At 40.4% G+C, this 25,664-nt stretch overlaps 4 protein-coding genes across 6 annotated transcripts; 2 read left to right on the forward strand and 2 right to left on the reverse strand.

Annotated features, from left to right (window-relative positions):
• Positions 1–758: 758 nt before the first annotated feature.
• On the reverse strand, positions 759–3,960 carry med20 (mediator complex subunit 20). 3 transcript variants are annotated; one of them, XM_039798151.1, is made up of 5 exons: positions 3,800–3,960; positions 3,580–3,656; positions 3,345–3,490; positions 1,379–1,632; positions 764–1,293 (listed from the first exon to the last, which is right to left on the reverse strand). In XM_039798151.1, exons 3-5 carry the CDS (start codon positions 3,433–3,435, stop codon positions 1,072–1,074), a joined length of 567 nt encoding a protein of 188 aa, XP_039654085.1. In that variant the 5' UTR covers positions 3,436–3,490; positions 3,580–3,656; positions 3,800–3,960; the 3' UTR covers positions 764–1,071. The 3 variants fall into 3 exon arrangements, with proteins under 3 accessions (XP_039654084.1, XP_039654085.1, XP_039654083.1); XM_039798150.1 differs by lacking the exon at positions 3,800–3,960 and having other exon boundaries at positions 759–1,293; positions 3,580–3,793; XM_039798149.1 differs by lacking the exon at positions 3,580–3,656.
• Positions 3,961–4,072: 112 nt separating this feature from the next.
• Positions 4,073–9,191, forward strand: bysl (bystin-like). Its single transcript, XM_039798122.1, has 7 exons — positions 4,073–4,473; positions 4,961–5,117; positions 5,246–5,384; positions 5,497–5,630; positions 5,715–5,875; positions 8,261–8,363; positions 8,544–9,191. The coding sequence occupies exons 1-7, from the start codon at positions 4,206–4,208 to the stop codon at positions 8,896–8,898; spliced, it is 1,317 nt and encodes a 438-aa protein (XP_039654056.1). The 5' UTR covers positions 4,073–4,205; the 3' UTR covers positions 8,899–9,191.
• Positions 9,192–9,652: 461 nt separating this feature from the next.
• Positions 9,653–14,337, forward strand: ccnd3 (cyclin D3). Its single transcript, XM_039798139.1, has 5 exons — positions 9,653–10,235; positions 10,307–10,522; positions 12,154–12,316; positions 13,192–13,334; positions 13,597–14,337. Exons 1-5 carry the CDS (start codon positions 10,017–10,019, stop codon positions 13,792–13,794), a joined length of 939 nt encoding a protein of 312 aa, XP_039654073.1. The 5' UTR covers positions 9,653–10,016; the 3' UTR covers positions 13,795–14,337.
• A 7-nt stretch (positions 14,338–14,344) lies between these two features.
• nuak2 (NUAK family, SNF1-like kinase, 2) lies at positions 14,345–25,448 on the reverse strand. Its single transcript, XM_039798111.1, has 6 exons — positions 24,907–25,448; positions 20,202–20,322; positions 19,471–19,622; positions 18,213–18,278; positions 17,610–17,862; positions 14,345–17,473 (listed from the first exon to the last, which is right to left on the reverse strand). The coding sequence occupies exons 1-6, from the start codon at positions 25,141–25,143 to the stop codon at positions 16,428–16,430; spliced, it is 1,875 nt and encodes a 624-aa protein (XP_039654045.1). The 5' UTR covers positions 25,144–25,448; the 3' UTR covers positions 14,345–16,427.
• Positions 25,449–25,664: the final 216 nt, after the last annotated feature.

Consider the following 25,664-nt stretch of genomic DNA (forward strand, 5'->3'; position numbering starts at 1 on the left):
AGAGGACAACTGCTACTGAGCGCAATGTTACACGAAAGCCCCGTGTTTGCCATGTATAAACTGGTTTGTGCTAATCTGATTTAAAAAAAAAAAAAATGCATTAGAGGATGTGTAGCTTTTAACGTTAGTATTAGCTGAATCTGGTGTTGAGGCATTAGGAAGGGACCTGATTAAAATTTTTTGACTTGGGGCCTCTCATATGATTGTGATGCAAGTTAACAGTGTTAAACGGGTTGAAGTAACAAGACATTCTAAACATACTTTATGTAAAAGTTAGTCTTATTATTAATGTATTAAAATCAAAGCAGCATTTTAAATACCCTGAACATCCACGAATCAGCCCCACAGGTGCTTTTTATTTTTGCCCAATTACACAAATTCTCAGGACTATGTGGTTGTGCACAGACTTGACATGATTGACAGCTTATTCATTCTTTTTCACATATGACATTTTGAAATGTCACAGTAGGTTATTAGTATCACCTATGTGTTGTGCATGCTGATCACTATTTAATAGTATATACTTTACTAGGCAATTTAAACTGAACAGTGACTTAATTCATGTATCTCCAAGTCAAAATCTACACCACAAAAAAAAAAAAAGTCTATTGAATATACACCATTGAAATGCCATCTAGCATTTCTTCTTACTAAACATAAGCCTTTAGCCATCACCCATTGCAAGAAATCTAATAAGATAACCCAATAGAAAAGTAATAGCCCACTACAGGAAATCGAATAAGATAAACCAATAGAAAAACAATTAATTATGTGTCATTTTACTTTCAGCAACAAAAAAAAGTCTCTCTAGAGAAAGTTACAACCCCAGCAATAGGACATTAGAAGTAATTAGTCAGAAACACAGGTCCTAGCTACTCTAGCCTTTCAGTAAGTATCTTTAATACAAGATGCTTTCATCAAACAGGTGTAATGCAATGTTGAGGCTTCAGAAATGGAAATATAAAACCCCAGGCTCTGACAAAGGCCTGGATAACATGCTGATCCACTGGACCAGAATTAAAGCAACATCAATACAAACAAAGAAAATGTCTCTCCATTGCCGTTGACAACTCAACGCACGTTACTTCCTGGCATTTGCATTTTACGAAGTTTGTTGAACAACTCCAAGTATTGAGTCATCGTGTCAACGCAGTCTGATGGTGCGAAGAGTCCTTCAGGCTTGGCAGCAAAGACAGACGGCAGTTCGGGGACGCTGGGGCCAAGAAAGGACTGCATGAATTCCTTTGTGAGATTCCAGCAGTCCCCTGGAACCACACAAGGGCAGTACTCCACCTGAGGAAACGCACAGAGAGTTAATGAAGTCACATTGGGAAAATTTCATGATTCCACTTAAAATAATATGTATTTAACTACATACCTCTACTGATATCCCTCTGGCACTGGAGCTCATTGTCACAGTACCAACTTTTATTAAGAAGTCACAGTAGCGGTATCTAGAACCACGGCACTCCACCTTGTGCGCCTTGGCATTCTGGAAGTGACTTTTTAGTTTCACCATGAGAACGTCAAAGTTTGTGTCAGCTATCAGGCACGGCCCGCCTTCAAACAGAGCAATGCAGCTCAGGGGAGTTTCAGAATTGTGCATCAAGTATAAGAGCTTGGAGGGCTGACCTGTAACAGACGGAAGAGACTGGCTGTCAGAGGTATCAAGTAAAGAAGTTCATTCAGTTTGTAGACGTATTGGCACTACACTAAATATTTTCACTTTGTGAGATACCTTTACTTTATCACAATGCAATTTGTACATTTTGTAATTTGTTATTTCTATGCCATTACATGTATCTGATTACCTTAGAGCAGTTACCTACAGGATAAGGCTGTCCATGCAAAAATACAACAAACTATTATATGATTCATTGTTACAGTTTAAAACAGTCTGTTGAGTTTCAAAAAACGTGTTACAATAATACTATATACTAGTACTATAAGAAAGTGAAAAAACATTCTTTCACTATTTCTTACAAATATGCTGTAAATATTATTCTTGAATGCAGGGTCTCTGTATTTAAGGGATAACTGTTTCATTTTGGTATAGATATTAGCACTCCATCTATTTTAACCATAACATCCTCTGTGCAGCTCTGGAGGGGGCTTTCTAAAGAGAAAATAACCAACCCACCTTGGGCTTGAGACGTACATTTTTGTAACGGAAACCCTGCGTTACAAATTGATGGCATTAAAGAGAGGACTTTGAAAGATGTGAGGCTTTGTCAGACAGGGGGGTCAAAAGAATGTCGCTATTGAGTGGCATTGTGGGGAATGTAGGATTCTGGTTTTTTTTAAGATTATTTTTTGGGGCTTTTCAGCCTTTACTGGACAGGACAGATGAGAAAGGGGGGAGATAGGGTGAAGACATGCAGGAAATCGTCACAGGTCGGAGTCGAACCCTAGACCTCTGCGTCGAGGAATAAACCTCTAAATATATGTGCGCCTGCTCTACCCACTGAATTTACCCAGCCACATGCTTTTTTTTTATGATCAACTTTTTATTATTTTTATATTTTGAACACACAACATACAGAACAAACAAATACAATCGAACAGGAACCAAAACCCTCACCCACCCTCTGCGGTCTCGAGGAAAACAAAACAAAAATCACATCTTGCCTAATCACTCTCCTCTAATTCTTGTGATGCTGAGGTCATTAGGCCTGATACTTGTGCTGCTGCATTTTTCCATAGGTCTATAGTAGATGACTTGGCTTTGTTAATCCTTGCTGTAGAGAGCTCGAGCATAACTATGTCCAGAAAATACGCCAACCACTTTTATACAAAGCGCTGAGCTATCATTTTCTTGGTCGCAGTTGAGCCGGCTAGCCAAATTTTCTTCTGCCTCCCAAGCAGGTGTAATTTAGAGTCATCATTAAGTAACAAAACAATCGGGTCAGTAGGAAGTCGACATCCTATCACATCAGATATTATTGATGTTATTTTATTCCAGAACTCGTGCACCTGTTCACACTCCCAGACCTCGTGTAGGAAAGTTCCAGTTTGTTCAGGTTGACAGAACGTGCAATAGGGAGTAGGAATGGCTTTAGAGACGTATCTCTTCTGAGGAGTCCATTATGTCTTATGGCATATGTTGAAGTGGATCTGGCTTCTGGGTTTTTTGAGCAATATTATGGACTAAAAGTCAGGATTTCTTGGCTTCAGCTGCTTGGACTTCATAGAAGTGCAATACTAAATCTCAGGAATATCCCCTATCGCTCCTAAGTACAATGAGGGTGAGGGTAATGCTAATGCTTCTAATGTACTTAGACAATCTAGCAGATCAATTAGGTTAAATCTGATACTCAAAGAAAAAGTATAGAATTAAATATTACCGCTGACATTTCCTGTTGGATGGTATGTCTCGCAGTCTACCCAGAAGCTGCCCTGCTTCACAGCACCCAGCTGCTCCAGTTTCTTGTGCATGGTATCCACTGTCTGCTGCACACTCTTCCCCTCTGCCACAGGCACCTGGCACACACTGCAGGGGAAAAAGAAGCACCACATCATGTTATAAAACATGACCAGCGTAATCTGTAAGGAAGGACTGAGTAGTCAAGTAACACCTGCCTTTTTAGTTGTCATGTTCATGTAAGAACTAAACAAGATCTGCTCCCTCGGTGTGAATGAGAGTGAGCGATGTAGCGCTGCCAATTGACAAAAGGTATGTGCGATAGCTGAGGCGACAAACTGAAGATGTAGCTAATATATATGTGTGAATTAAGGACATAGTATTTCAAACATCGTTACCACTTTTCATATAGCTAAAACCATAATGTAATCATCTCACCAAGTGACCCCCATTGATGTTTTGCCTCCAAATGTTTTTCTAGGCTTTCGGTTGAATACTTCCGGGTGAAAAGTTATCCATCCGGTAAAGTTAAATAAGAGTATTTAAGATTTTACAGCCAAGAAGCATTCCTGACAATTCATTATGCTGGATAGTCATATAACGTCGACAATAAACAGTGGTGCCAACAAAAACAGCTAAGATGACCGCATTCTTTCTAGGTTAAGGGTTAGTTAAAGACGTTTCGATGCTACGTGACGTAAATGACGTCACTTCCCCCATGTAATGGACATCCGCACGTGTTGAACAAGTGACTGTTTACAGTACTTGTTAATTCTAGACTTTAGGTAGCACACGCCAACAACAAACGCGCCAATATCGTAGCAACTTCTGTCAAACTACAGCGATGCCGAAAGTGAAGCGATCCAAAGGCGGAGGAGGAGGAGAGACGAGCGGAGGAGCGGTGGCGCTGGCTGACCAGATCATGCAGGCGGACACGGTGCGAGCCCGAGGCCGGGTGAAGAGCAGAGACAGCCGGGCAGAAAACGAAGACAAGTACGTAGACGAGCGTCTGTCGCGGAAGATCTTGCATCAGGCACGAATTCAGCAAGAGGAGCTTCAGACCGAATATGGACTGGCACCAGAAAAGAAGAAAACTCCAGTCACTGTTCTCGGTAACGTTGGAGCTCTGTCCTCTTCAAGATGAACTGCATCCGCATTGTTGAAAATCTCTTAATGTTTTACATGAAATGCATTCAGTTGACGGGTATTTGAATGGAGTCTGGTGTGACCGGACTAGACTAGTATAGTATAAGTGTCCATATAAGGCCCACTTCTTGAGAATTTAGTTAATCGGAAAGTTAACACTCTTGTGAGTTATATGTTGTTAAAATGTTCCGCATTAATTATATTTTAACATTACATACTAAAATAAATACTATGTGAAGGAAATGTATATAAATCAGTAATATTTGATCAAAGGAAAAATCTCGACACATCACACAAATCATTTGTAGTGTACATGTTGAACATTTTTGATAGTGTAAAGCTCCTTCAGATGATTGACTTAATCAAGGAACATCACTTAAATATGAAGTGCACATCCTAAACGGTACAGTACGAGATCTTATTAACCATATTTGTCTTGTAATCACATCTTAGGGCCTGACACTCAGGATGCGGACTCGGATGAAGAGTGGCCAGCGCTGGGACAAGCAGGTGCTGATGATGGCGATGTTGTGTGTGACACGGAAGTCGTTGTGGACCCTGACGACGAGAAGGCCATGGAAATGTTCATGAATAAAAACCCTCCGATGAGGCAAGATGCAACATAATGCTGGCTTTATCTTGAAACAAGCTGTAGAGATTTAATTTAAATGGCACACACCATGAGCTAAATTTCTACTTCAAATGCTTAGCTGTGTTTTCTCTTTGTGTTCTTTGTAGACGGACCTTAGCTGATATTATCATGGAGAAGATTACAGAGAAGCAGACTGAGGTAGGGACAGTGATGTCAGAGGTGTCAGGGCGTCCAATGCCCCAACTTGACCCGAGGGTAACCGAAGTGTACAAAGGTGTCAATAAGGTGAGTTACGTCGTCCTTGTATTAAAGTGAGGCAGGTGTCATGATTGTAAATGTGAAGATCTCCTCGTAAGCAGTTAAATGATATAATGTAATTTCTGTTCTTTTGCTTCAGGTTCTGTCAAAATATCGCAGCGGTAAATTGCCAAAGGCTTTTAAAATAGTCCCAGCACTTTCAAACTGGGAGCAGATTCTTTATTTGACTGAGCCTGAGACCTGGACAGCAGCTGCCATGTACCAAGCAACAAGGTGAGTCCCCAGAGTTATGTACTGTATGTACCGCAGATATTTTAACATGGTACAATGATTTTATTTTTCATGCTTTTGTTATAGAATCTTCTCGTCCAATCTGAAAGAGCGGATGGCCCAGAGGTTTTACAACTTGGTGCTGCTGCCCCGAGTACGGGATGATATTGCAGAGTACAAGCGACTTAACTTTCATCTCTACAGTGCTCTGAAGAAGGCCTTGTTCAAACCAGGAGCATGGTTTAAAGGTGAGACCATTTTATGGATATTTCTTTTTTCTTTTTTAAGAGTGAGAAGACAAGGGGCACCCTGGTAGCTCACCAGGTAAAGCATGTACCATTAACTGTACCTTTCTGCGGCGGCCCAGGTTTGAGTCCGGCACAGGGCCTTTTGCTGCATGTCATCCCCTCTTTCTACCTGGCCTGTTGTGTCTTTCTCTCTTATTTAAAAAATAAAGCAGAAATGCCAAAATTATCGACCACTATTTCTATTTGTCAAGCCCCAAATGTTTTGGCTCCAGGTTCTTAAACGTGATCATTTATTTTTACTTGCCCTACATTATAATAAACTGAATATCTTTTAGGTTTTGAACTGGGTAACACTTGACGACCACCATGGGCTCTAAGATATTGTAATAGACATTTTTCAATTTCCTGATGTTTTATAGACCAATCAATGAATCAAGAAAGTAATCGGCAGATTAATCGATAGTGACTAAAATCGTTAGTTGCAGCCCTAATTGATATTATTTCCTCGTCTGTTAAACGGTAAGTTAACCATCACTTTAACATCACTGCTGACTGAAAAGTATCTTAGTTTATAATAAGGTTTACAGGATATGCCAGTGTTATGCTAATGCATTTCTCTGACCTGATTCTCTGTTATGTAACCTATTTTTAGCATCTCCCAGTCGGGGTGCAAATTTTGATTATTACCAGATAGATTTTGTTGATCAACAGCGATGTAAAGGTGCCTGGAAAGCTACAAAGTGTGTAGACAATTTACTCCATTTAACATTTGTATTAAATTGTTAAAGACTGAATTCATTAGTACCACTCTTCTATCTGTTACCAAAAGTCTAAATTTGGCTGTTAGATACATTAATGATGTAGTAGAGGGCAAGCTTAGAGTAAAATCAAAATAGTGTTAAAGTAAATTAGTTCATGATATGTTTTGCATAAACCGTAGCCATCATTACTAGTTACTGTTTCATGAAATGCCCAGAGAATGCTGCACTAAGCTCTGGTCATGTGTGACCCTTGAAAATGAAAAGAGGGTAAAGTGAGTGAAAGAGAGGATTTGACAGCTTGTTGCAAAGAACAAAAGCTTTCTGGTGTCCCATTTCTAATTTCTGCTCTAAATTTAGAAATTTTATTCTGAGGACACTGTCGGAGGATTAGTTTGTGTCCATGGGGTAAATGACACCATTGGTTCTGGAAGCTTAGTAATTAACGCACTCAAATCATCCTTCATATGTCTAGAATTTGTTTGGTCAATGATTGTTGATGTCTTTTTTTTTTTCTTCTTCTTCTTTAATCCTGTCTGTCCTGTGTGTTCACAAACTGTCCCAGTTTAATGTGACTATTTACCCCCAAACATCACGTGACCCATATTTACAAAACCACCAGTATGAGACACTACCACTAAGTGGCAGTGTTGCTAAAAAAATACACTAAACTGTATACCACACAGTGTAAATGAGCGAACTAATGACCACTAGTGACAGTCTTGACTGTGTGCTTTTGAATTAGAATAGCTTATTGTAACCCAAACAGCTGTTGATATGTGAATTAAAGTACCTGTAAAGGTTTATATTAAAGGAGCAGTCTGTCATAGTATATATGTGAAAGCTGCAATATATCTTACTTGGTGCATAGAACTACAGAAGTACCTGAAAATGAAACAAACATGGATGCCTTCACATGGGTCAAAGCCTGTCAATAAGGTGATTAAACCCATATTTAATGGATAAAGGCGTTTGGACTGACGCGTTGTTCACAATTACATAGGCCCTCTGCTGGCTGCCTGCACATAACAAGGCGTTTGCTATGGAACATAGCGCAGGGTAGAGCTGGGCAATATATCGATATTATATCGGTATTGTGATATGAGACTAGATATCGTCTTAGATTTTGGATATCGTAATATTGTGATATGGCACAAGTGTTGTCTTTTCCTGGTTTTAAAGGCTGCATTACAGTAAAGTGATGTCATTTTATGAACTTACCAGACGGTTGTAACTGTTCTATTATTTGCCTTTACCCACTTGGTCATTATATCCACATTACTGGTGATTATTTATCAAATATCTCATTGTGTAAATATGTTGTGAAAGCACAACAATACTACAATACTATCGATACCGCAGCGATATTGTATTGTTGACTATAATAGTCAACAATACAATATCGCTGCGGTATCGATATCGAGGTATTTGGTCAAAAATATTGTGATATTTGATTTTCTCCATATCGCCCAGCCCTAGCGCAGGTAACGTTAGCCTAAACTGGCAGCTAGCACAGTCAGGTTTATCGCAGCCTCGTCTGCATCTGTCTCTTGCAGGTTTCCCACCTTATGGAAGTGCTGGAGTAATCTTTCAATATCTTTGTCTCTGTGCCTCTTTTGTCACACAGGTATACTGATTCCTCTGTGTGAATCTGGTACATGTACTCTGAGGGAAGCCATCATCATCGGAAGCATACTCACAAAGTGCTCAATCCCTGTGCTCCATTCTAGGTAATGTTTCCCTTCACTGACACACACCTGCAGACACATGTCAGCATTTTATCGTTAGATGTAGGATTCAGCAAGGTGTCCTTGAATACTTTTTATTGTGTGATGTTGGCAAGATAAGTGAGGTCAATGTTGCATAACATGGAAGGTTGTATAACATTCAGAATCGTTCTTGTCTTTCAGCGCTGCAATGCTGAAGTTGGCAGAGATGGAGTACAACGGTGCCAACAGCATTTTTCTGCGGCTCTTGCTTGACAAGAAATACGCCCTGCCTTTCCGTGTCCTAGATGCCTTGGTGGCCCACTTCCTGTCCTTCCGCAGTGAAAAACGTGTGCTTCCTGTGCTGTGGCATCAGAGTTTACTCACCATGGCTCAGCGCTACAAGGCTGACCTGGCCTCCGAACAGAAGACAGCACTGCTGGAGCTGCTCAAGATACAAACACACCCTCAGATCTCTGCAGAGATTCGCAGAGAACTGCAAAACTCAGAGTCCAGGGATCTTGAAATTGGGCTCCCTGTTACAGTTGAAATGGACTGAGGATTCAGTCTGGTCTGGCGCTTCCTCCTCGGATGCAAATGATTTATGGTTTCTTCAGCAAGAAGAAAATTGTGTTAAATCTAACTTCATTAAGGACAGATTAAAAATGGATGTGTCTCATTACAGTGTCGTCGGAGCCACAATTCTGTTCCCTGAGTGGATGAGTTTGCACATTTAAAAATGCACATCAGTAGTGATGTAGATGTTGTTATTTCATATCAGGAATCTGATATTTACTTTACCTGCCTTAGTATCTTCAAACAGGAAATAAAATTGGATACTGTTGGGACATATTTAGCCGTCTACATATTTTTTGGAACATATTTAGCCGTCTCTGACCTGTACATTTTTTGTGTGTTGAGTTTCTGTGTTAAATTGTATCTGCAAACATACAGACTCATTCATCATTAATTCATTCATTGAACACACAAACATTTTTAAATTAGTAATAAAATTACTAATATTAAACAATAACGGCAAAAATATTTAGTAAATAGTCGATTTCTAAAAAATAAACTAAACTATTAGCTACATAATTGTAATGTTTAATGTGAAATTTACCCTTAAAAAATATGGTAATAAAAGCCAATAAATTACTGTTGCGTTAATAACAATAATAAAAATAATATATATATATATATATATATATATATATATATATATATATATATATATATATATATATATATATATCACTTTACCAAAATTGCAAGAGAATGGCAATTTTCATTTACATTGACCGATTCAGGCTTCAATGACCTGAGGCTAGCTAGCTACATAGCCGCGGATCCTAGCTACACCATTAGGTTCACAGTTCTGACAAATTCCAGATTTTTCTTATAGACCAGGATGGAATTGATGCAATTTTCTGTAAAATACTAATCTGACGCCCAGTTGAGCAGTTTATAAGGACGCCTTAAAACAAGGTGGCGGTTTGTGAACGTTACAGGAGAGGTAACTAGCATAGCTAGCCAACATTAGCTAACTAAAATAACGGTTAACCGCTAGCTAGCTTAACTGCATAATGTTATAAATACGGTATATTGATATGTTAATGATTAGTGGAAGCCATACTGAATGCTACTCTCTATAACTTCGTCGAATGGATCTTTGTGAGGATGGACGGCTTTAGTGCATCCGGAGATATAAATGCCGGTGAAACGGGACACGGTGTGGTTCTCCGGGCGGGCAGCGACCATCCCGTGACCAGCGACCTCAGAACACTGCACAACCTGACGGCCCTGGAGAAGACCTGCCGGGTGTCTCCTTACTTTGGCGTAGTCCAGACAGACATCCAGCCACACATGCGAAGGATACTGGCAGTATGGATGTTTCAGGTATGCATATCAGTCAAACGTATATAAATACCGTTAGCTGACTTAAAATATAACACATGACTCTTTTGCAGGTGTGTGAGGAGCAGAAATGTGAGGAGGAGGTGTTTCCACTGGCAGCGCATTACCTGGACTGCTACCTGAGCCATTTCGCCATTGAAAAGTTCAACCTGCAGCTTTTAGGTTGTGTTTGCATGTTCCTGGCCTCCAAAATGAGAGAGACCGTCCATCTGACTGCCAGCAAGCTTTGTATCTACACAGACAACTCAATTTCAGTCTCAGACATTCTGGTAACTTTATTTTGTATAGAAACTATACATTGTATTTGGGATTGTAAGAAGTGCAGATATTCAGGAAGTGGAGTTAAAGACTATCTGTATAGAATGGTCCTGTACATCTCCCACTCACAACTAATTTAACCACCATTGAGCAATAATATGGGGCTTTAATAAATGTTCAGACCTACCAGTCACCTGGTATCCCAAAAACATTGGGTCATACACAAATGTACAATTAATTTCACTGTCCAGGAAGGACAGTTCCCTCAGATGGTAGACATAGCTTCATTTTAAAGGTCCCATGACATGGTGCTCTTTGGATGCTTTTATATAGACCTTAGTGGTCCGCTAATACTGTATCTGAAGTCTCTTTCCCGAAATTCAGCCTTCGTGCAGAATTACAGCCACTAGAGCCAGTCCCACAATGAGCTTTCCTTAGGATGTACCATTTCTGTGTCTGTAGCTATTGAGGAGGAGGAGAGGGGTGCAAGGTGGAGGGTGGGGGTGTGGCCTTGACCAACTGCCACTTTGCTCGTTTGAAAGCCACAATAGGCTCGTTCGAGATGAACTGCGCCTCGCCTGTAAAGTAGACGAGAGCAGGCGGCAGCAGCCGGGGGCGGGGACAAAAATCCGCTCTCAAGTCGGACAGTTTTCCAGCTGACTCCAGCAGCCTTCAGGCTGAACAGGAAGTGACAGACTGTGGTCCGATTCCGATTTAATAAAATGTTATCAGACCCATATATCAGCTCCTACACAGTCTCCAGCTGTTTTTATTATGACAGAGTAGCTGTCAAATGCTACGTGCGATCTGTTGCTGATTTTAATTAACAACAGACTGTAGATGATCCGTAATCTGAACAGATTTAGTCTCTCTGACTTCTAAACAATAACTATCAGTCACACAACACGTGTTCTGTACAGAATAAGCCTTTAAATCAGACAAATCACAGTTAAAATCCCTCCGATTCCAAATCAATAAAAAGTTTATATAAAACGTCATGTTGAGTCGATTCTGAACCAGTCTGCTGTTCGTTCGGCTGAGAGACCGGCGTTTCCCAGCATGCACTGGGTCCGCCTGCGTCCGCCTGGCTCTTGCAGTTGGTGAAAAGCAACTGCGCTACCTGCGTCTCAGAAATGCGGCCGCCTTGGTCTCGTGAGATTATCGTTGCCCACGTGTGCATGACATCAGAGCAAGTCGGGATCAAGTCGGACACAAATCTAACCGGCATGCAACGGGCGGCGATCGCCGGTGATCGATTCTGCGCAGATCTGGCTCATCTCGAACCAGCCTAATGTCTCTCTTTCATGGGTGGGCCAAATTCTCTGAGCGGGCAAAGCAGAGAAAGGGGAGGTAACCTTGCTCCTTATGACCTCATAAGGAGAAGATTCCAGATCGGCCCATCTGAGCTTTCATGTTCTCAAAGGCAGAGCAGGATACCCAGGGCTCGGTTTACACCTATCGGCATTTCTAGCCACTGGGGGACTATAGGCAGGCTGGGGGAACTCATATTAATGTTAAAAAACCTCATAAAGGGAAATTTTCATGCCATGGGACCTTTTAAGGGTTCATAATTAAAAGTTTTCATGCAGTGGCATTTTGATGGTGGATTGGTTAGAGGAATGTGTGTGTTTGTGTGTTGCAGCAGTGGGAGGTAGCAGTGGTGTCCAGGTTAGACTGGTGTCTGGCGTCTGTGGTACCCTCTGACTTCCTGGAGCCAGTTCTTCATGCTCTCCCCTTGGTTCGGCCCCACCACCTTCCTAACATGCGCAGGCATGTTCACTCTTACATTGCTGTGGCAGCCACTGGTAAGTTATATAACTGAATTAACAACACACAAAATGTTCCTTCCCCCCCGCCCCCTCAAATAAAATACAGCAGAAAATATGCATCAGCACTTGATAAAAGTATGTAAAAAGTGTTTACATACTTTGTTTTACCCTATTTTTTTCTAATGTTAAATCTTTTCCATGCTCAATTGCAAAGCAATTTTATCACTCCAGTGCAATTAAAATCAGCTGCTTTATATCCCTTGTGATTTAATATGTGGTAAATGTAACAGTGGAATTAATTGACTTTCCACGTGGTTAACAATGGACACAAAGCAGCCATAACTTTGATTACGACGTGTCAGCAGTTCATTTTGGAAACAGAGAGCTGAGTTTGTGTAATCCTGTATTGTCTGCTGTGAAAGACCTGCGTCAGACTATTCAGCTGGCTGATTTCCCACGAATCTCTGTGGTGCTGCCTGAGGCAAAAGGGCATAGGGTTACAGTCAGTCAGTGTTGTTTTAGTCAGACTATGACATTACAGACCATAAAATTAAGACAATTCCTGGCTTCCGACATTGTATCCCATTCAAAAAGGAGTCTGAGTGTGGATTGAATGTCTGTCTTTTTGTCTCAGCGTGTCTCTCCTGCCTGTAGCAATTGGGATATTGTATGAGATGATATGGTTTTGGGAAATGTCTGCTTTTGAGTACTTGCTTTTGTCTATCAGGGTGTGTCTATAATGGTGGCATCCGTTTAATTGTCTCCATCTAGCCTTTTACATCTAGCCTTTACTGACTTTCTCACTGTTGCAATAGTCTACAAGAACTTTAAGCAAACTACTTCTCCAAGTGTCCATCTTAATTAGGAAATACATTTTTTTAGAGTAAGTAATCTTTCTTTCTTATCGTCAGACTGCAGGTTTTCAGTGTTCTTGCCCTCCACTGTTGCATGTGCCTGCGTGAGCATTGCCACGCAGAGGCTGAAGTTAGTGGACGCTGCTGTCTCCTCTGATTCAGTGATGACGTTTTTGGCCAACCTTTTGGTCATTGATCTGGTAAGGGTAATGTTTAACTACCATTTTTAGGTAATTTCTCTTTTGACTTTGCCCTATTGTCAACATTGACTGGCATGTTTGAGATCATTTTAGAAAGTACAGCCATCTTGAGAAAAAGTACAAACGCACTGTTAGATGTACAGTATGTTGAGAAGAGCAACCATGCACATGTAGCATTAGTCAAGATCCAATAGAAAAAGTCTGCCCATGACCCACTGATGAACTTATGGTTGTTTTTTTCTTTTAATTTGACACTGAACAGAGCACGGTCATTCTCTGCTATGACCAGCTAGGGAGTGTGTTGGAGCGCAGCCTGCCCTCTTGTTTCCAGGCTAGTGTTTGCAGATCAGGAGCTCACAGCTCAGAGATCAGCTACACCCCTGCTGACTTTCAGGATGTTGTATTGACACCAGTGGCATCAACCCAGGAAATCAAGCTAAAGCACACCTCCCTGACATGAATGGCTAGAATGAATTGTAAATTCACTGCCATGAAGCACAACAAGAAGCCTAAATACCAGGCAAAATGTGTCTTAAGGCCATTTCTCCTTAATCTTAATTGTTCTTTTGCAAGTTGATTGTTTTGGAGATCCCTCTGTGACGTGAAGAGCTGTCACTGTTTAACATTTGTTTGTCCAACCTGTTGCTGCTCGTTTTAAAATATTTTGCAATTGCCAAAGCAGCTTTGAAAGATGGAATATTTCAGATTCATGATACATTAACGTTGTGATATTGACAGTTGAATTGCACTGAATCCTAATAGCAATGTTTGCACATTTTAAATGTATTATCCTCTATTCATATGTATTCGTATATATTAGCACTTACCTGGATCCATTGATATTTTAATATAAGGTTTTTATCTGGACAGTTTCGATAAGTTTAAATAGATGTTTCTGCATGGTTTCAAAAGAGTAATGAATTCCTTTGTGGCTATAAATCAATACTGTCATGACATAAAAGACAATACAAAACATTTGTATGTAGGTCACTAACGACATTAACCAGCACTTGAGTTCTGTTTTTTAAATTTATTTTCTCATCCCGGTCATAACAGCATGGCAGATCACACAGTCATATACATAAGCCCAGTAACTTTGGCAAACATGTTTTTTGTTGAAAATATATAAGCAGAGCCTGCAACATCTTTGACAAGGGGGAGAGAAAAACATGACCATGATGTAATGAAATGCACTTAAATGTACAAAAAAAATGAAACGCGCCATCTTAGGCCCGTCTTCCTCTGTCACACAGCAATAACAAGTGATCAGTTGCCTGTGACAGATTAGAAATGAATAACAAGAACTTCCAGTTGAAATTAGGCAATGCCTGGTTGACTATTGTATAGGCTTTAAATTCCAGATGAGCCTAGTAGTGTTGAGAAAGATTAACCATAAATAACTGACAAAACAGTTTTTACAATTCCAGTTTCTGAACAATAGCATGGTTTTGCAGCCTCTGGGTACTGCCTTGTGCAATTTGTATTACCAGAGCTCAATACTTCAACGATAGCTGATAAATAAATTGTATGGTCAATCAGGTTGCGATGGTCTGATAAAGTGCCGTTCCAGGCGCTGGCTTGATGTTCTAATAATTTAATGCCAGCATGTCAATCCAATTAAGTAACTCCAGTGTGCAGCATGACATTTCCTACAGAAACAAATGCAACGGTGGACATTCCTCTGACTACCAGGAGGTATTTAATAAAGCAGAAGTAGGAACCAGATATCCTATCAAGCTTAATCAATTTTCATCATCAGCATGCGTAATTCATGATTTTACTTTTAAACCTGGTATTCAAGTTAGTTTTACCATTTGAGTCGCCAGGATAAAACTTTTACTTTTTTTTTTTACAGTTAAACGGCTGAACTTCTAGTTCGAAATACTGTACCACCCCAGGTGTTCAGATATTTTAAATTAAAATGCTCAATTCAGTACACCTGAGCTCCATGACTGATCTGTAAACTTCAGTTGCAAGGTTACCCATTTTACACAGCATATAGTAGTTAGCTAGGGCTTAAGGTTTCACTTTTTAAACACACGTTACCATTTTCCTAAATTTGTGACCTTGAAAAAAACAAAAACAAAAAAGGCGTGACTGAATGAGCCACACCTTTCCTGTCAAACTGCCACCTTCACACAGAGTGAATGGCCACCTGTGCAACAGGTTCTACTGGTTACGCACGATGGGAGTCATATGTCATGATTATTTTTCAAGTCATTATCCAAAATTAGAGTCATTTCAAGAGCAAGACACAACAAAAAAAAAAAAAGCTCTCAGATCTGAAGTCCCTGTTACAAACAGACATCCTCTTGGCACTTTTTGCTGGTGCTTTAAATAAAGAAACAAAAAAAGTCCAATGACATTAGCAAATTTGCTCTTTGGTATCCATGAAATGTCATTCCCCCCATATCCTCAAGCACAGTAAAATCTGTAGTATACCCTATACCCATCCTAACATTGAACCTGTGTGTTGTTATTGTTGTTCTCTTAGATACATATAAGGTTGAGAGATGATCATCTAAATCACACAGCTAGAATCCAACAGAGCTAAGTCAAACACTTTCTCAAAATGTCCTGTCGACACTGAAAGACACTGACTTTGTGGCTTAAATAATAATCGAGCAACAGTCCTATTGGGACTGTAAATGTCAGTTTCTTTTTTTGACATTGAAGACCAGTGTTTTGGTTGGACTTTCTGCATTAACTACACTTTGATAGTAAGCCCTCATGTTGAAAATTACAGCAACCGCAGCTCTCTTCTACTGAGGATCTTTGAAATGACATTTAACTATTAACTGCAGCTTAATTTTTTGTAAAATACTGTTTTACTCAAATTTAAAATTACAAGCTATTTATAAACACATTTACCAATCACCATCTAAAATACAATCTGATGTTTAACAAGAAGCCTCCTGCCTTTTTGGTACTGTGCAATTCATGAAGTTAGCCAAAATGGTTATCACTACAGTGTGCTGGTAATTTCACTTCATGCACTTTGGCTACCATGTCTTATTCAGTAGTTTGCGGTCAGTTAAACAATCTGAATGATAAACAAGTCTTTAGTCAGTGTCCTTTACCAATTACCGGGCTTCAGCTTGCTGCAGAGCCTCGTATAACCATGGCCTGTTTGTAAGCCTCTGTTACATTATCACAGTCGGTGATAGAAAAGGCACTGTCGGCCACTCCAGACTCGTAGCAGTTCCAGGGCCTCAGCGACCCTTTCTGAAGGATCCCGTCTTCTTTAATGTCCAGCAGGTTGTCAGCAGACACACATCCTCTCATGATACCTTTGGCTGGTTTATTCATTTGTGTTGGAGGACCTACGCAGTCTGGCAGATCCAGCTGGTCAAAGGACTCCGAAGACAGAATGCTGTCCTCGCTGATGGCCCCATTCGGTCTCGACCTTGCGCTGCCGTGGGGTAAAGAAGCCGCCAGCTGGTCCAGAGAGCCAAACTCCTGCAGACCACCGGAGGAGAACTTTCCGTTGCGCTTCAAGATGCCTTTCCTATGGGTTGGTGCTGAAGGGCACGCTTTAGTTTGTGGTGCCCAGCCAGAGTCACTGTTGTCAGGAGAGGAGTAGTACCCTGACTCTTGCTCTGTGGGCTTCTTTAGGATACCTTTGCGAGGCAGCAGTGCAGCTGTGGGAGCATTAGCTGGTGCGGACAAACCCAAAACGTTCTGGGGCTCCGCTGAACCTACAGCAGGGGTTTCAGTCATTGCCTTCTGTTTCACACTGTTGCGTCTCTTTAAAATACCCTTAGAGGGGCGACTGTCTGTGCTTACTTCATGAACGGTCTGGGAGACGTTGTTTTCCTTTCGTGACCGTCGCAGTGAGCGCTGCCGGACTACATCCCCTCCACTGCCCTGTGAGCGGAGCAGGCAGCGCATCTTGGAGCCGTTCTCCAGTAACGGTCTGGATGTACGGCGCAGCCAACTAGCCACACTAGCTAGCCCAGCAGGGTGTGATGTTGATGGAGAGACTAGTGAAGTGGTCTGCTCTACTGGACTGCTCTTCGTCTCACCCAGTAATGGCTGCTTGTAGCCCCAGTTTAGCCACCAGTGTCCTGCAATCTCCTCTATTGTGGCTCTGCGCTCAGGATTTACCATCAGCATCCAACGGATAAGCCCACATGCATCTAAGAGTAAGAAATAAAGAAAAAAGAAGTTTATTTTTGTGTTGCACTACAGAAATCCATGACGTTATAAACTAAAGTGCAAAAAGTTTATACACCAAAGTAATGTTTCAACAAAAAGTTAAGCTGAAAGTCTCACCAGAGGGGTTTTTGGGTTTACGATAGTTTCCAGTGCTTATCTGTTGGACCAATGCCTTGTGGTTGTTCCCATCAAATGGCATGGTGCCATGAACCATAGTGTACAACAGCACACCAAGAGACCAAGTGTCAACCTCTGGCCCACGGTATGGCCGTCCATTGACAATCTCTGGGGAAGCATACAGAGGGCTGCCGCAAAAGGTTTGAAGATACTCATCACCATGGTAGAGGTTTGACAGCCCAAAGTCTGCAATCTGCAAGAACAAGTAACCATAAAGCTGAGCAACACTCATATCAGTTATATCATCATCATCATCAGATTACTGTAGAGAAGAACTAACCTCTTCCATACGCATCACTATAAGTCATTGATTATTCGTAACCCGTAACTCCTGATTTTAAAGATTGCATAGTGAATCTCTTCCTTCACAAGAAGTTGTGCAAGAAGTGATGACAGTTTTTTCATATTACCACCATCTCCTGTTATTTATAATCCGAACCCTTACAAAAATCAAATACCCTAAAACTGCAGACTTTTATGCCCATGAGCCCTGTGTGTGAATATATGTGTGCGTGTGTGTTGGAACATGTCCCATATGCATACCTTAACATTGCCGTTGCCATCTATTAAAATATTTTCCAGTTTCAGGTCCCGGTGCACTATTCCATTCTAAGAGAGAGAAAAAAATAGAATCAGTTTTTTTTGCATAACATTTTTTTTTTTTTTAACAACGATAATGTCTCTCCACCCAGGCACGTCACTGGAGGTTGTCTATATTAAATAAAAAAGGATTAGTCTTTACTGGGTCAGAACACATTCTTTTCAGAGTGAAGGTTTGTTTCTGGTACGTCAGCTATGCCTCATTGTCCTGCACTCTGTAGGGGGGCATGCCTTTGGCTCAAGCACAGTTCGAATGTGTTTTGCTTTCAAACATACAGGTCAACTACTTCTTACGTATGGACACCGCTTGTACCAATGGATGCATTGTTTGTAGGTTGGGTTATGTAGCAATCAGTTATTGTTAAGATGCAGTCATGAAGAAACTATTGCGTGCAGTACTTTAGAATTCATCAATGTACTTTACATAACTGATTAAAAAAATTAAAAAGGTGTTTAGATGGCCTTTTCCTGACTGCTTCCAATGTGGAAAATTTAATATTTAACCAGACATCAGCACTCAATAAAAGTGGAATAAGACAGATGGTTAACACAGAATATGACATTCACTCTGTAAATACTGCCCAGCAAACACGTATAAAAGCTCTGCAAAGTGCTGAACAGCTACACTAAAATATAGTGTGCTGTAAATGTTTGTGATTACACAGCAACAACTGATTGTGTGTGTGTGGAGCCCTTCTGTTTCACCATCACACCCTCATTACCAGTGTGAGACCAGGCGTGTGTGTGTGTGTGTGTGTGTGGTGTGTGTGTGTGTGTGTGTGTGTGTGTGTGTGTGTGTGTGTGTGTGTGTGTGTGTGTGTGTGTTTGTGTGTTTGTGTGTGTGTGTCGGGACGGCTGGCCTTTAGCCCTGATGCTAGTTTTTCTGCATCGTTCTCACAGCCTCCCTGTTCAGATCGGCAGGCTCACAGTGAGTAATGCCCATTATGTATACTTAACTTGGGGTTGCCCGTGCCCTGACAAAAAAGAAGCGGAGCAGCTAGTCTGATTGGAGCTCTGTCATATACGGCCATGCTTGATGAGGGCTGCGATACTCAACCATAGCTACAGCTTTAGTTATTCTTCTAGACTTATGAATGCACACATATTGTTAAGCTTCCCATGATTATAAAAAAACCTGTTTGTTTATAAACAACTTTACATGTTCTGTATGAAAGCATTGGATTGAGACAGGCTGCCTTACCTGATGGCAGTAGTGCACAGCTGATACAATTTGTCTGAAGAAGTGCCTGGCCTCCTGTTCAGAGATGTTCCTCTTGTCACAGATGTAGTCGTACAGGTCTCCTCGGCTGGCGTACTCCATCACAATCACAATTTTGTCTTTGTTTTCAAATACTGAAAAGATAAAAAATGCATACAAACTCATTTTAGGCTATTAAAAGGTTTCATATCCAACTCATCACTCAAATGGAACTGAAATTAGATTATCAGGACTGTGCCGAGCCTTTTACAGTACGAACACATATGTATCATGTTTTAAATAAGGACGTGCCTGCATTTAAAACAGATTACAGATCTTCATGTACAACCCCTAGTTCACTGATTAGGATAAAACGGGGCCCCATGATGACTGTATTGCAAACAAATATGCACTGAGGTGGACAAACACTGAACGATGGCCATCTCATCAGGCGTGAGGGAAACTGGAAGACACAGGGCTCTGCACATGATGCTGTAGCGCTGACGTGGTGCGACGGGTTATCGGCGATTATGTAACATAGCATCGGTCTTCAGCACAAAAGGCTTGCGTGACCAAACTCTAAAACTCAAACAGAGAGTGATTGAGGGATGCCTTTTTCCAGGTATCATGTTTCACGCTGCATGTGGGAGATTTCAGTCACCTGCTCTGAAAGGTGAACGATGAAACTAAACCCAAACGCACGAAAAAGAGCACAACATTTTTGAATACTGTACCTTCATATATGGTGATGATGTGCGGTTGGCAGAGTGAGGACATAATCTCAATTTCCCTGCGAATATGAACCAGGTCTTGCTCGTCCTTGATCTTTTCCTTTCTGATCGACTTTATGGCAACCTTAAAAAAGAAAAATAACATTTGACTTTGAGAAATTGATTCCAGAGACTAATCAATAAAAATACAGTTTTACAAAAGGTTAGGAGAGTCAAATAGTTACTTTAAAGCAGTAGTGTAACATTTAATGAACAGCAGACTGTGGCTACATGAAAATGGTTCATATTAAAAGGGTGTAAAAGGACCACATTAGCCAACATAGGCTACTAGTCATACCAGACCAAGTAAGGCTGCAGCAGCAAACCCCTAAAAAAAAAAAAAAAAAAGGTATTGAAATGTACAAAAGGTGTGTTTTATTGCTAATTAATCCAACTTTTAATTTTTTAAGAAGAATAATGTGTATTTTATGGTTTCAAGAGTTACATAATCTTGCTCAAAGAAAACATTAATTCAATGGTCAGCAGATGCACTGCTATTGCAATACAGGTCAAGTTAAATTAATGCAATAGATTAAGCCCATCTATTTAGCAGAACAAAAAAAAAAATTTAAGTTATTTATTAAGAATTGCCTTCCATCTGAAGCTTGTCCTTTTCTGAGAGGAACAACGGGCAGGGAAAACTCTGCTATGTTTCTAACGAGGCAGAGGGAACGCCGGGTCAAGTATTGTCTGCTGTAAAGAAATCTATTGTCTCCGAGACTCAAAGAATAAGGAAATTTAAATCTGAATAGGATCTGTTGGGGACAAATCACATTTAAGCTTTTGAAAAGTCTGTCTTTATGTTTGTCTATTTGAAACTCAGATGCCTGAGATTCCTCTGTGCACCGAGTGCGTCATCAGTCTACCCCAATGTTGAAGGGTGTCATGAGGCACCAGAGGGGCACTGGTGGTGGGGTGTCCTTGTTTCCTCTCCTTTCTAACCATCAAGGTTACAGACGCAGGGGAAGTGAGTAAAGCAGCGACTTGTCATATCCTTCAAAACACAACTGTCTCCCATCATGAGTCACTGTCTGACCTCGCTGCTCCTCCGGGTCAGCACTGTATTCACAACACAAAGACCTTTTTCTTGATTCTGGGAAACTGGTTTCATGCATTTGTTTGCATAGCTTTCAGACGGACTGAACTCGCACCCATGATGAGTTCACACCCCTGTGTGTGTGCGGTTTTTGTTACTGTCAGTTTGTTCCACGCAATAGTCACGGAGGTTAAAATATTTGATATTTAACCCTGAATTCCTGTACCAACAAAACCATACTTCAAAACAGTTTCAGGTGCAACTGTTGCGTAACTGAGCCAACTGACGAATCTAACGTTAGCTTATAATATTTGTGACCCGTTTGGAGTGAAGAGCAAAACTGGCATCTGTCCGGACACATTACATTTAAAAATAAATAAAAAATAACAATGTCAATAACGCTAACCTAAATGACCTTAATTGGAGGTTTCCCACTCCTTCTAAACTTCATGAATACTACTAGCCAACTTTGAAACGTACATATTTTGTCCATGAATTGGCAGTTACGTTTTATGTACGTTTTGATACCCCTAAGAATGTTATTTATGGAAGTTAAAGTTCGTGATGATTTCTTGTTTACATAGTTGAATGCTTTTGATTGGACAGCAGTACAGATTAGAGCTGAAACAACAAATCGGTTAATTGACTGAGAAAATGAATCAGCCACTTCTCCGATAATCTAGGTATCATTGGTCATTTTTTTCTAGTAAAAGTGCCAAACATTTCCTAGTTCCAGGTTCTCACTTTACATGGAGGATTTTCTGCTTTTCTTTCTTTGCGACAGTAAATTGAATATCTTTCAACTTCGAATTTGTGTTTTTTTTTTATGGACGTTTTATAGACCAAAACATTCGATAATGAAGATAAATGTTGGTTGCAACTACCAATGTTTCCTAGGAACCAACACCTTTACGAGCTGAGGCATGTCTTAGATTTTAATAGTGCAACCTGATTTAGTAAATCACAAGTTTAAAACTAGCTAGTTGCCATTAACAACTTAAGGACTTACCCCACAAACTTAGTAATAATGGATTTAACAATGGATTTCTCAATAGCTGAATCAAAGTGTTTAATTGAGGATACATACATGTAATGCACAGAGTGTGAGGTCAACCCTACAATCGATGTGTGCTGAAACCACCCACCTAAATGGGTTATGTAATCAAACATATGCATGGAGATAATGGGAACTGCTGTAGTGCCACATCGCACGCAAGATGAAGCCATGCTTTGTGTTGTGTCACTTCCCGTGTCAAATTACATATCTTTGTCCATTGTGTTGTAAATACTAAGGTATTGAGACAAAAACAAAGCAAACTCATGTTTCTCCTGTTTCCATTATATGCTAACTGCTGAATTCACAAACCTACATTTGGGCTAATCAGTATTTTGACATTTAAACATGGGTTTGCTGCCTGCAGGGAGAAATTTCCGACACCAACTCATATCCTATAAAATCAAAGTGCAGCAGCAGCAAGTCATGTCAGACAGTGTAAGAGCAGAGATGGGTGTGTAATGACAAGGCTGGACTTGTATCACTACTTGTTTAGTGCAGGTACAGAAGGGGGATTCCTGACTCTTACTTCCTTGACTTCTAAGCGATTTCACTAATAACAACTATGACCTTTTAACAAAGAGCATTTCTGACTACCATGACTTGGCTGCTGAGTCAGACTTACTGGCAAAAGAAAGCTCACTCTAGGTCAGGTATCTGTTTTTCTGTTTTTGATTGTTGAGGTGTCACTATATCTGCAGGTATCAGATTGCAAAACAAATGCATTTGCATTCTAGGTGTGCTTTTTGTTTTTGATAATGTGCCTATATTTTGCATTGCCTGATTAAATGTAGGATACATTAGGTTATGGAAACAAAAAATTATCTAGCAGAACGCAAATTATAAAAGTGTATAACAGTTTGGAAAAAGTTACACAAACATACACTCAGTTGCCAGTTTATTAGGTACACCTAGTTAGACCGAATGCAGTCTAATACAAGAGCCATGCAGTAAACTTCCATGAAGGTTACATAGTTTCGTTTTGTTGAAACTGCTTTAGAAAGGTGTTGAGCTTTATGGCCATTTTATAGGCTGTAATGTTTGTGGTGCAGTTAAATTGTATTGCATTATACCGATACCACTATCATTCAAAGAGATATATCCTCTAATTGTGGATGTTTTAATAAAATAAACACGTGAAACTCTAAAAATTCTTACTGGGATACACAATAGAGAAATAATATCTTTCAACAAAAGACATTTGTTTGTCAACTCCTATGTCTATGTCTCTTTTAAAAGGTTTGTCTCAGCCCAGTCTGTTGTAAATACCTCCTATTTCCCCTTAGGAAATTAGGTCACAGGGAACTGGAATCCACCTGGAAGGCTAGTTGCAGTCCCCCTCCGTTCTTTCTTTATCACAGAAAGAAAGTTACCGAACTTTCCTGTTTGAAATTTCCTGCTGAGAAAGTCACTCAGTCTTTCCAACGAAACGCCTTTCCTTTATTCTCTTAATGCCAATAGGAGGCGACTGTGTGAAAAACATCTTGTGTTGTGACAGATTTACAGGAATCAATTTTGGCTTTAGTCTTCGTTGGGTGACCTCAAACAGAAGTACTGCTTTTGTTGTTAAATTAACTACTTTAATACACCACAAATAACTTAAGATATAAGGTTTACATCAGACAGAGCGCAGCTATGTGGTAACTGGTATCATGATGGGAAAATAGTAATAATTATAGAGTGCCATACCCTATTAATTTAGTTCACATAGAGGACTAAAACACTGTATTTTCCAACCCTGTTAGCAAACAGTGTCAGAATAAAATGCTAAGATTGTTATGTATGGTTTGCAATTCACAATACATTAAAACAGCTTATGCAGAGACTTTAAATGCACAGACTGGATGCAGTGTTCAGAATACACTGAAAATTAAGAGCAACCCCCCTAAAACAAACACAATGAAGCCTGAGGCAAATATAAGCTGGTTTGTCAACTAACAAAGACCAGCAGCAGACACAAGAACACATTTATTAGTTTACAATTCAGGCTCACCAATTCTTTACAGGGAGAAACTTAAAGCCAATGCTGAATAGTAAATGTAGCCATGGTGTAGTCTAATGTATTGTAGTGCGTATACTTAACTATATTTTAATTAGCCAGAATCTTTCCTGTATTCGATACACTTTAATGCCCCAATTTACATACCTTTATTTAGCCTATGTGAAAAAGAACACAGATGACAATTCAGAATATATAAAAAATATAATGGAAAGTATGTTGTTGCGTCACGTGTCATTGGTCATTTTTAAGTGTGTATATGGAAATCCTGGAGCTTTCTTAGTGGGTATCCGTATACCTGCGTATCACGTACGCAGGTATACGGATCACGTCTCGTATCACGTACGCGACTACACCACTGATTGAGATGGAGATAAAATCCATGTTGACTACCTGTGTGCAGACAGTAACGCGTCTTCTAAAAATAGCTCTCTATCTCGAAACAACAAGTGGCCGATGGGACAGTAGAGCAAACACAGGCCTAATACTGTCTGCAGATGTGGGCATCGTTGATATAGAGGCATTACAACTAGCTGACATAGTAAGATATAGTGATAAAAGAAGAAATATCAGTCCTTACCAGTCTACCGGATCTTTCCTTGGCTTTCTTTACTTTGCCATATGTTCCTTTCCCGAGGGTCTCCAGAAACTCGTACCTGTGCTTCAGGTTGTGTTTGTGGTGGTGTCTCTTCACGGCTTGTCTTTTCACGGTCACCTGGGACAGAGCTTTCCCAACAGGAGCATTTTCACCGGGTGAAAATGACCCCACAGACGGCCTTCGGTTTGACGAAAGACGGGCAAAATGTAAGCCCTCCATACTGACACAACACTGTTGTCTTTTTCGGCGTATTTTCGGAGGAAGGTAAGTTATCGTTGTTAACTTGCATTCCTCTGTGCGGAGCTCTGTCGTTGTCGGAGCAATAGTTGCTCCCAAAGATGCTCAGGTGCAATTCAGATAAACGTGTAATGAACTTCTCCACCTCCGACTGTGCAGCAGATTACTAGAACTAAATGTTGCAGACACAAAAAAGTGTCTGTCTCCTCTGTAGCGCAGAGACCTACTGACAACAGCGTGCTTCTGCAACACGAGCGGAGCTCCGCCAGCAGCCGGACACGTCAAATAGTCGAGGGGCGTTTCAGGTACACATGGAAGCGTTTGATTTATTACACCAGGCGGTGCCGGTAAGAAATTAAATCAAGTGGGGCAAAATATTGAATACAGCCTTGCTGTGTGTGTGTGTGTGTGTGTGTGTATAGTATATCTATTACAGTATATATTATATAAAAGTGTGTGTGTGTGTGTGTGTGTGTGTGTGTGTGTGTGTGTGTGTGTGTGTA

This window comes from Perca fluviatilis, chromosome 4, assembly GCF_010015445.1.
Source record: "Perca fluviatilis chromosome 4, GENO_Pfluv_1.0, whole genome shotgun sequence".
Lineage (NCBI taxonomy): Eukaryota > Metazoa > Chordata > Actinopteri > Perciformes > Percidae > Perca > Perca fluviatilis.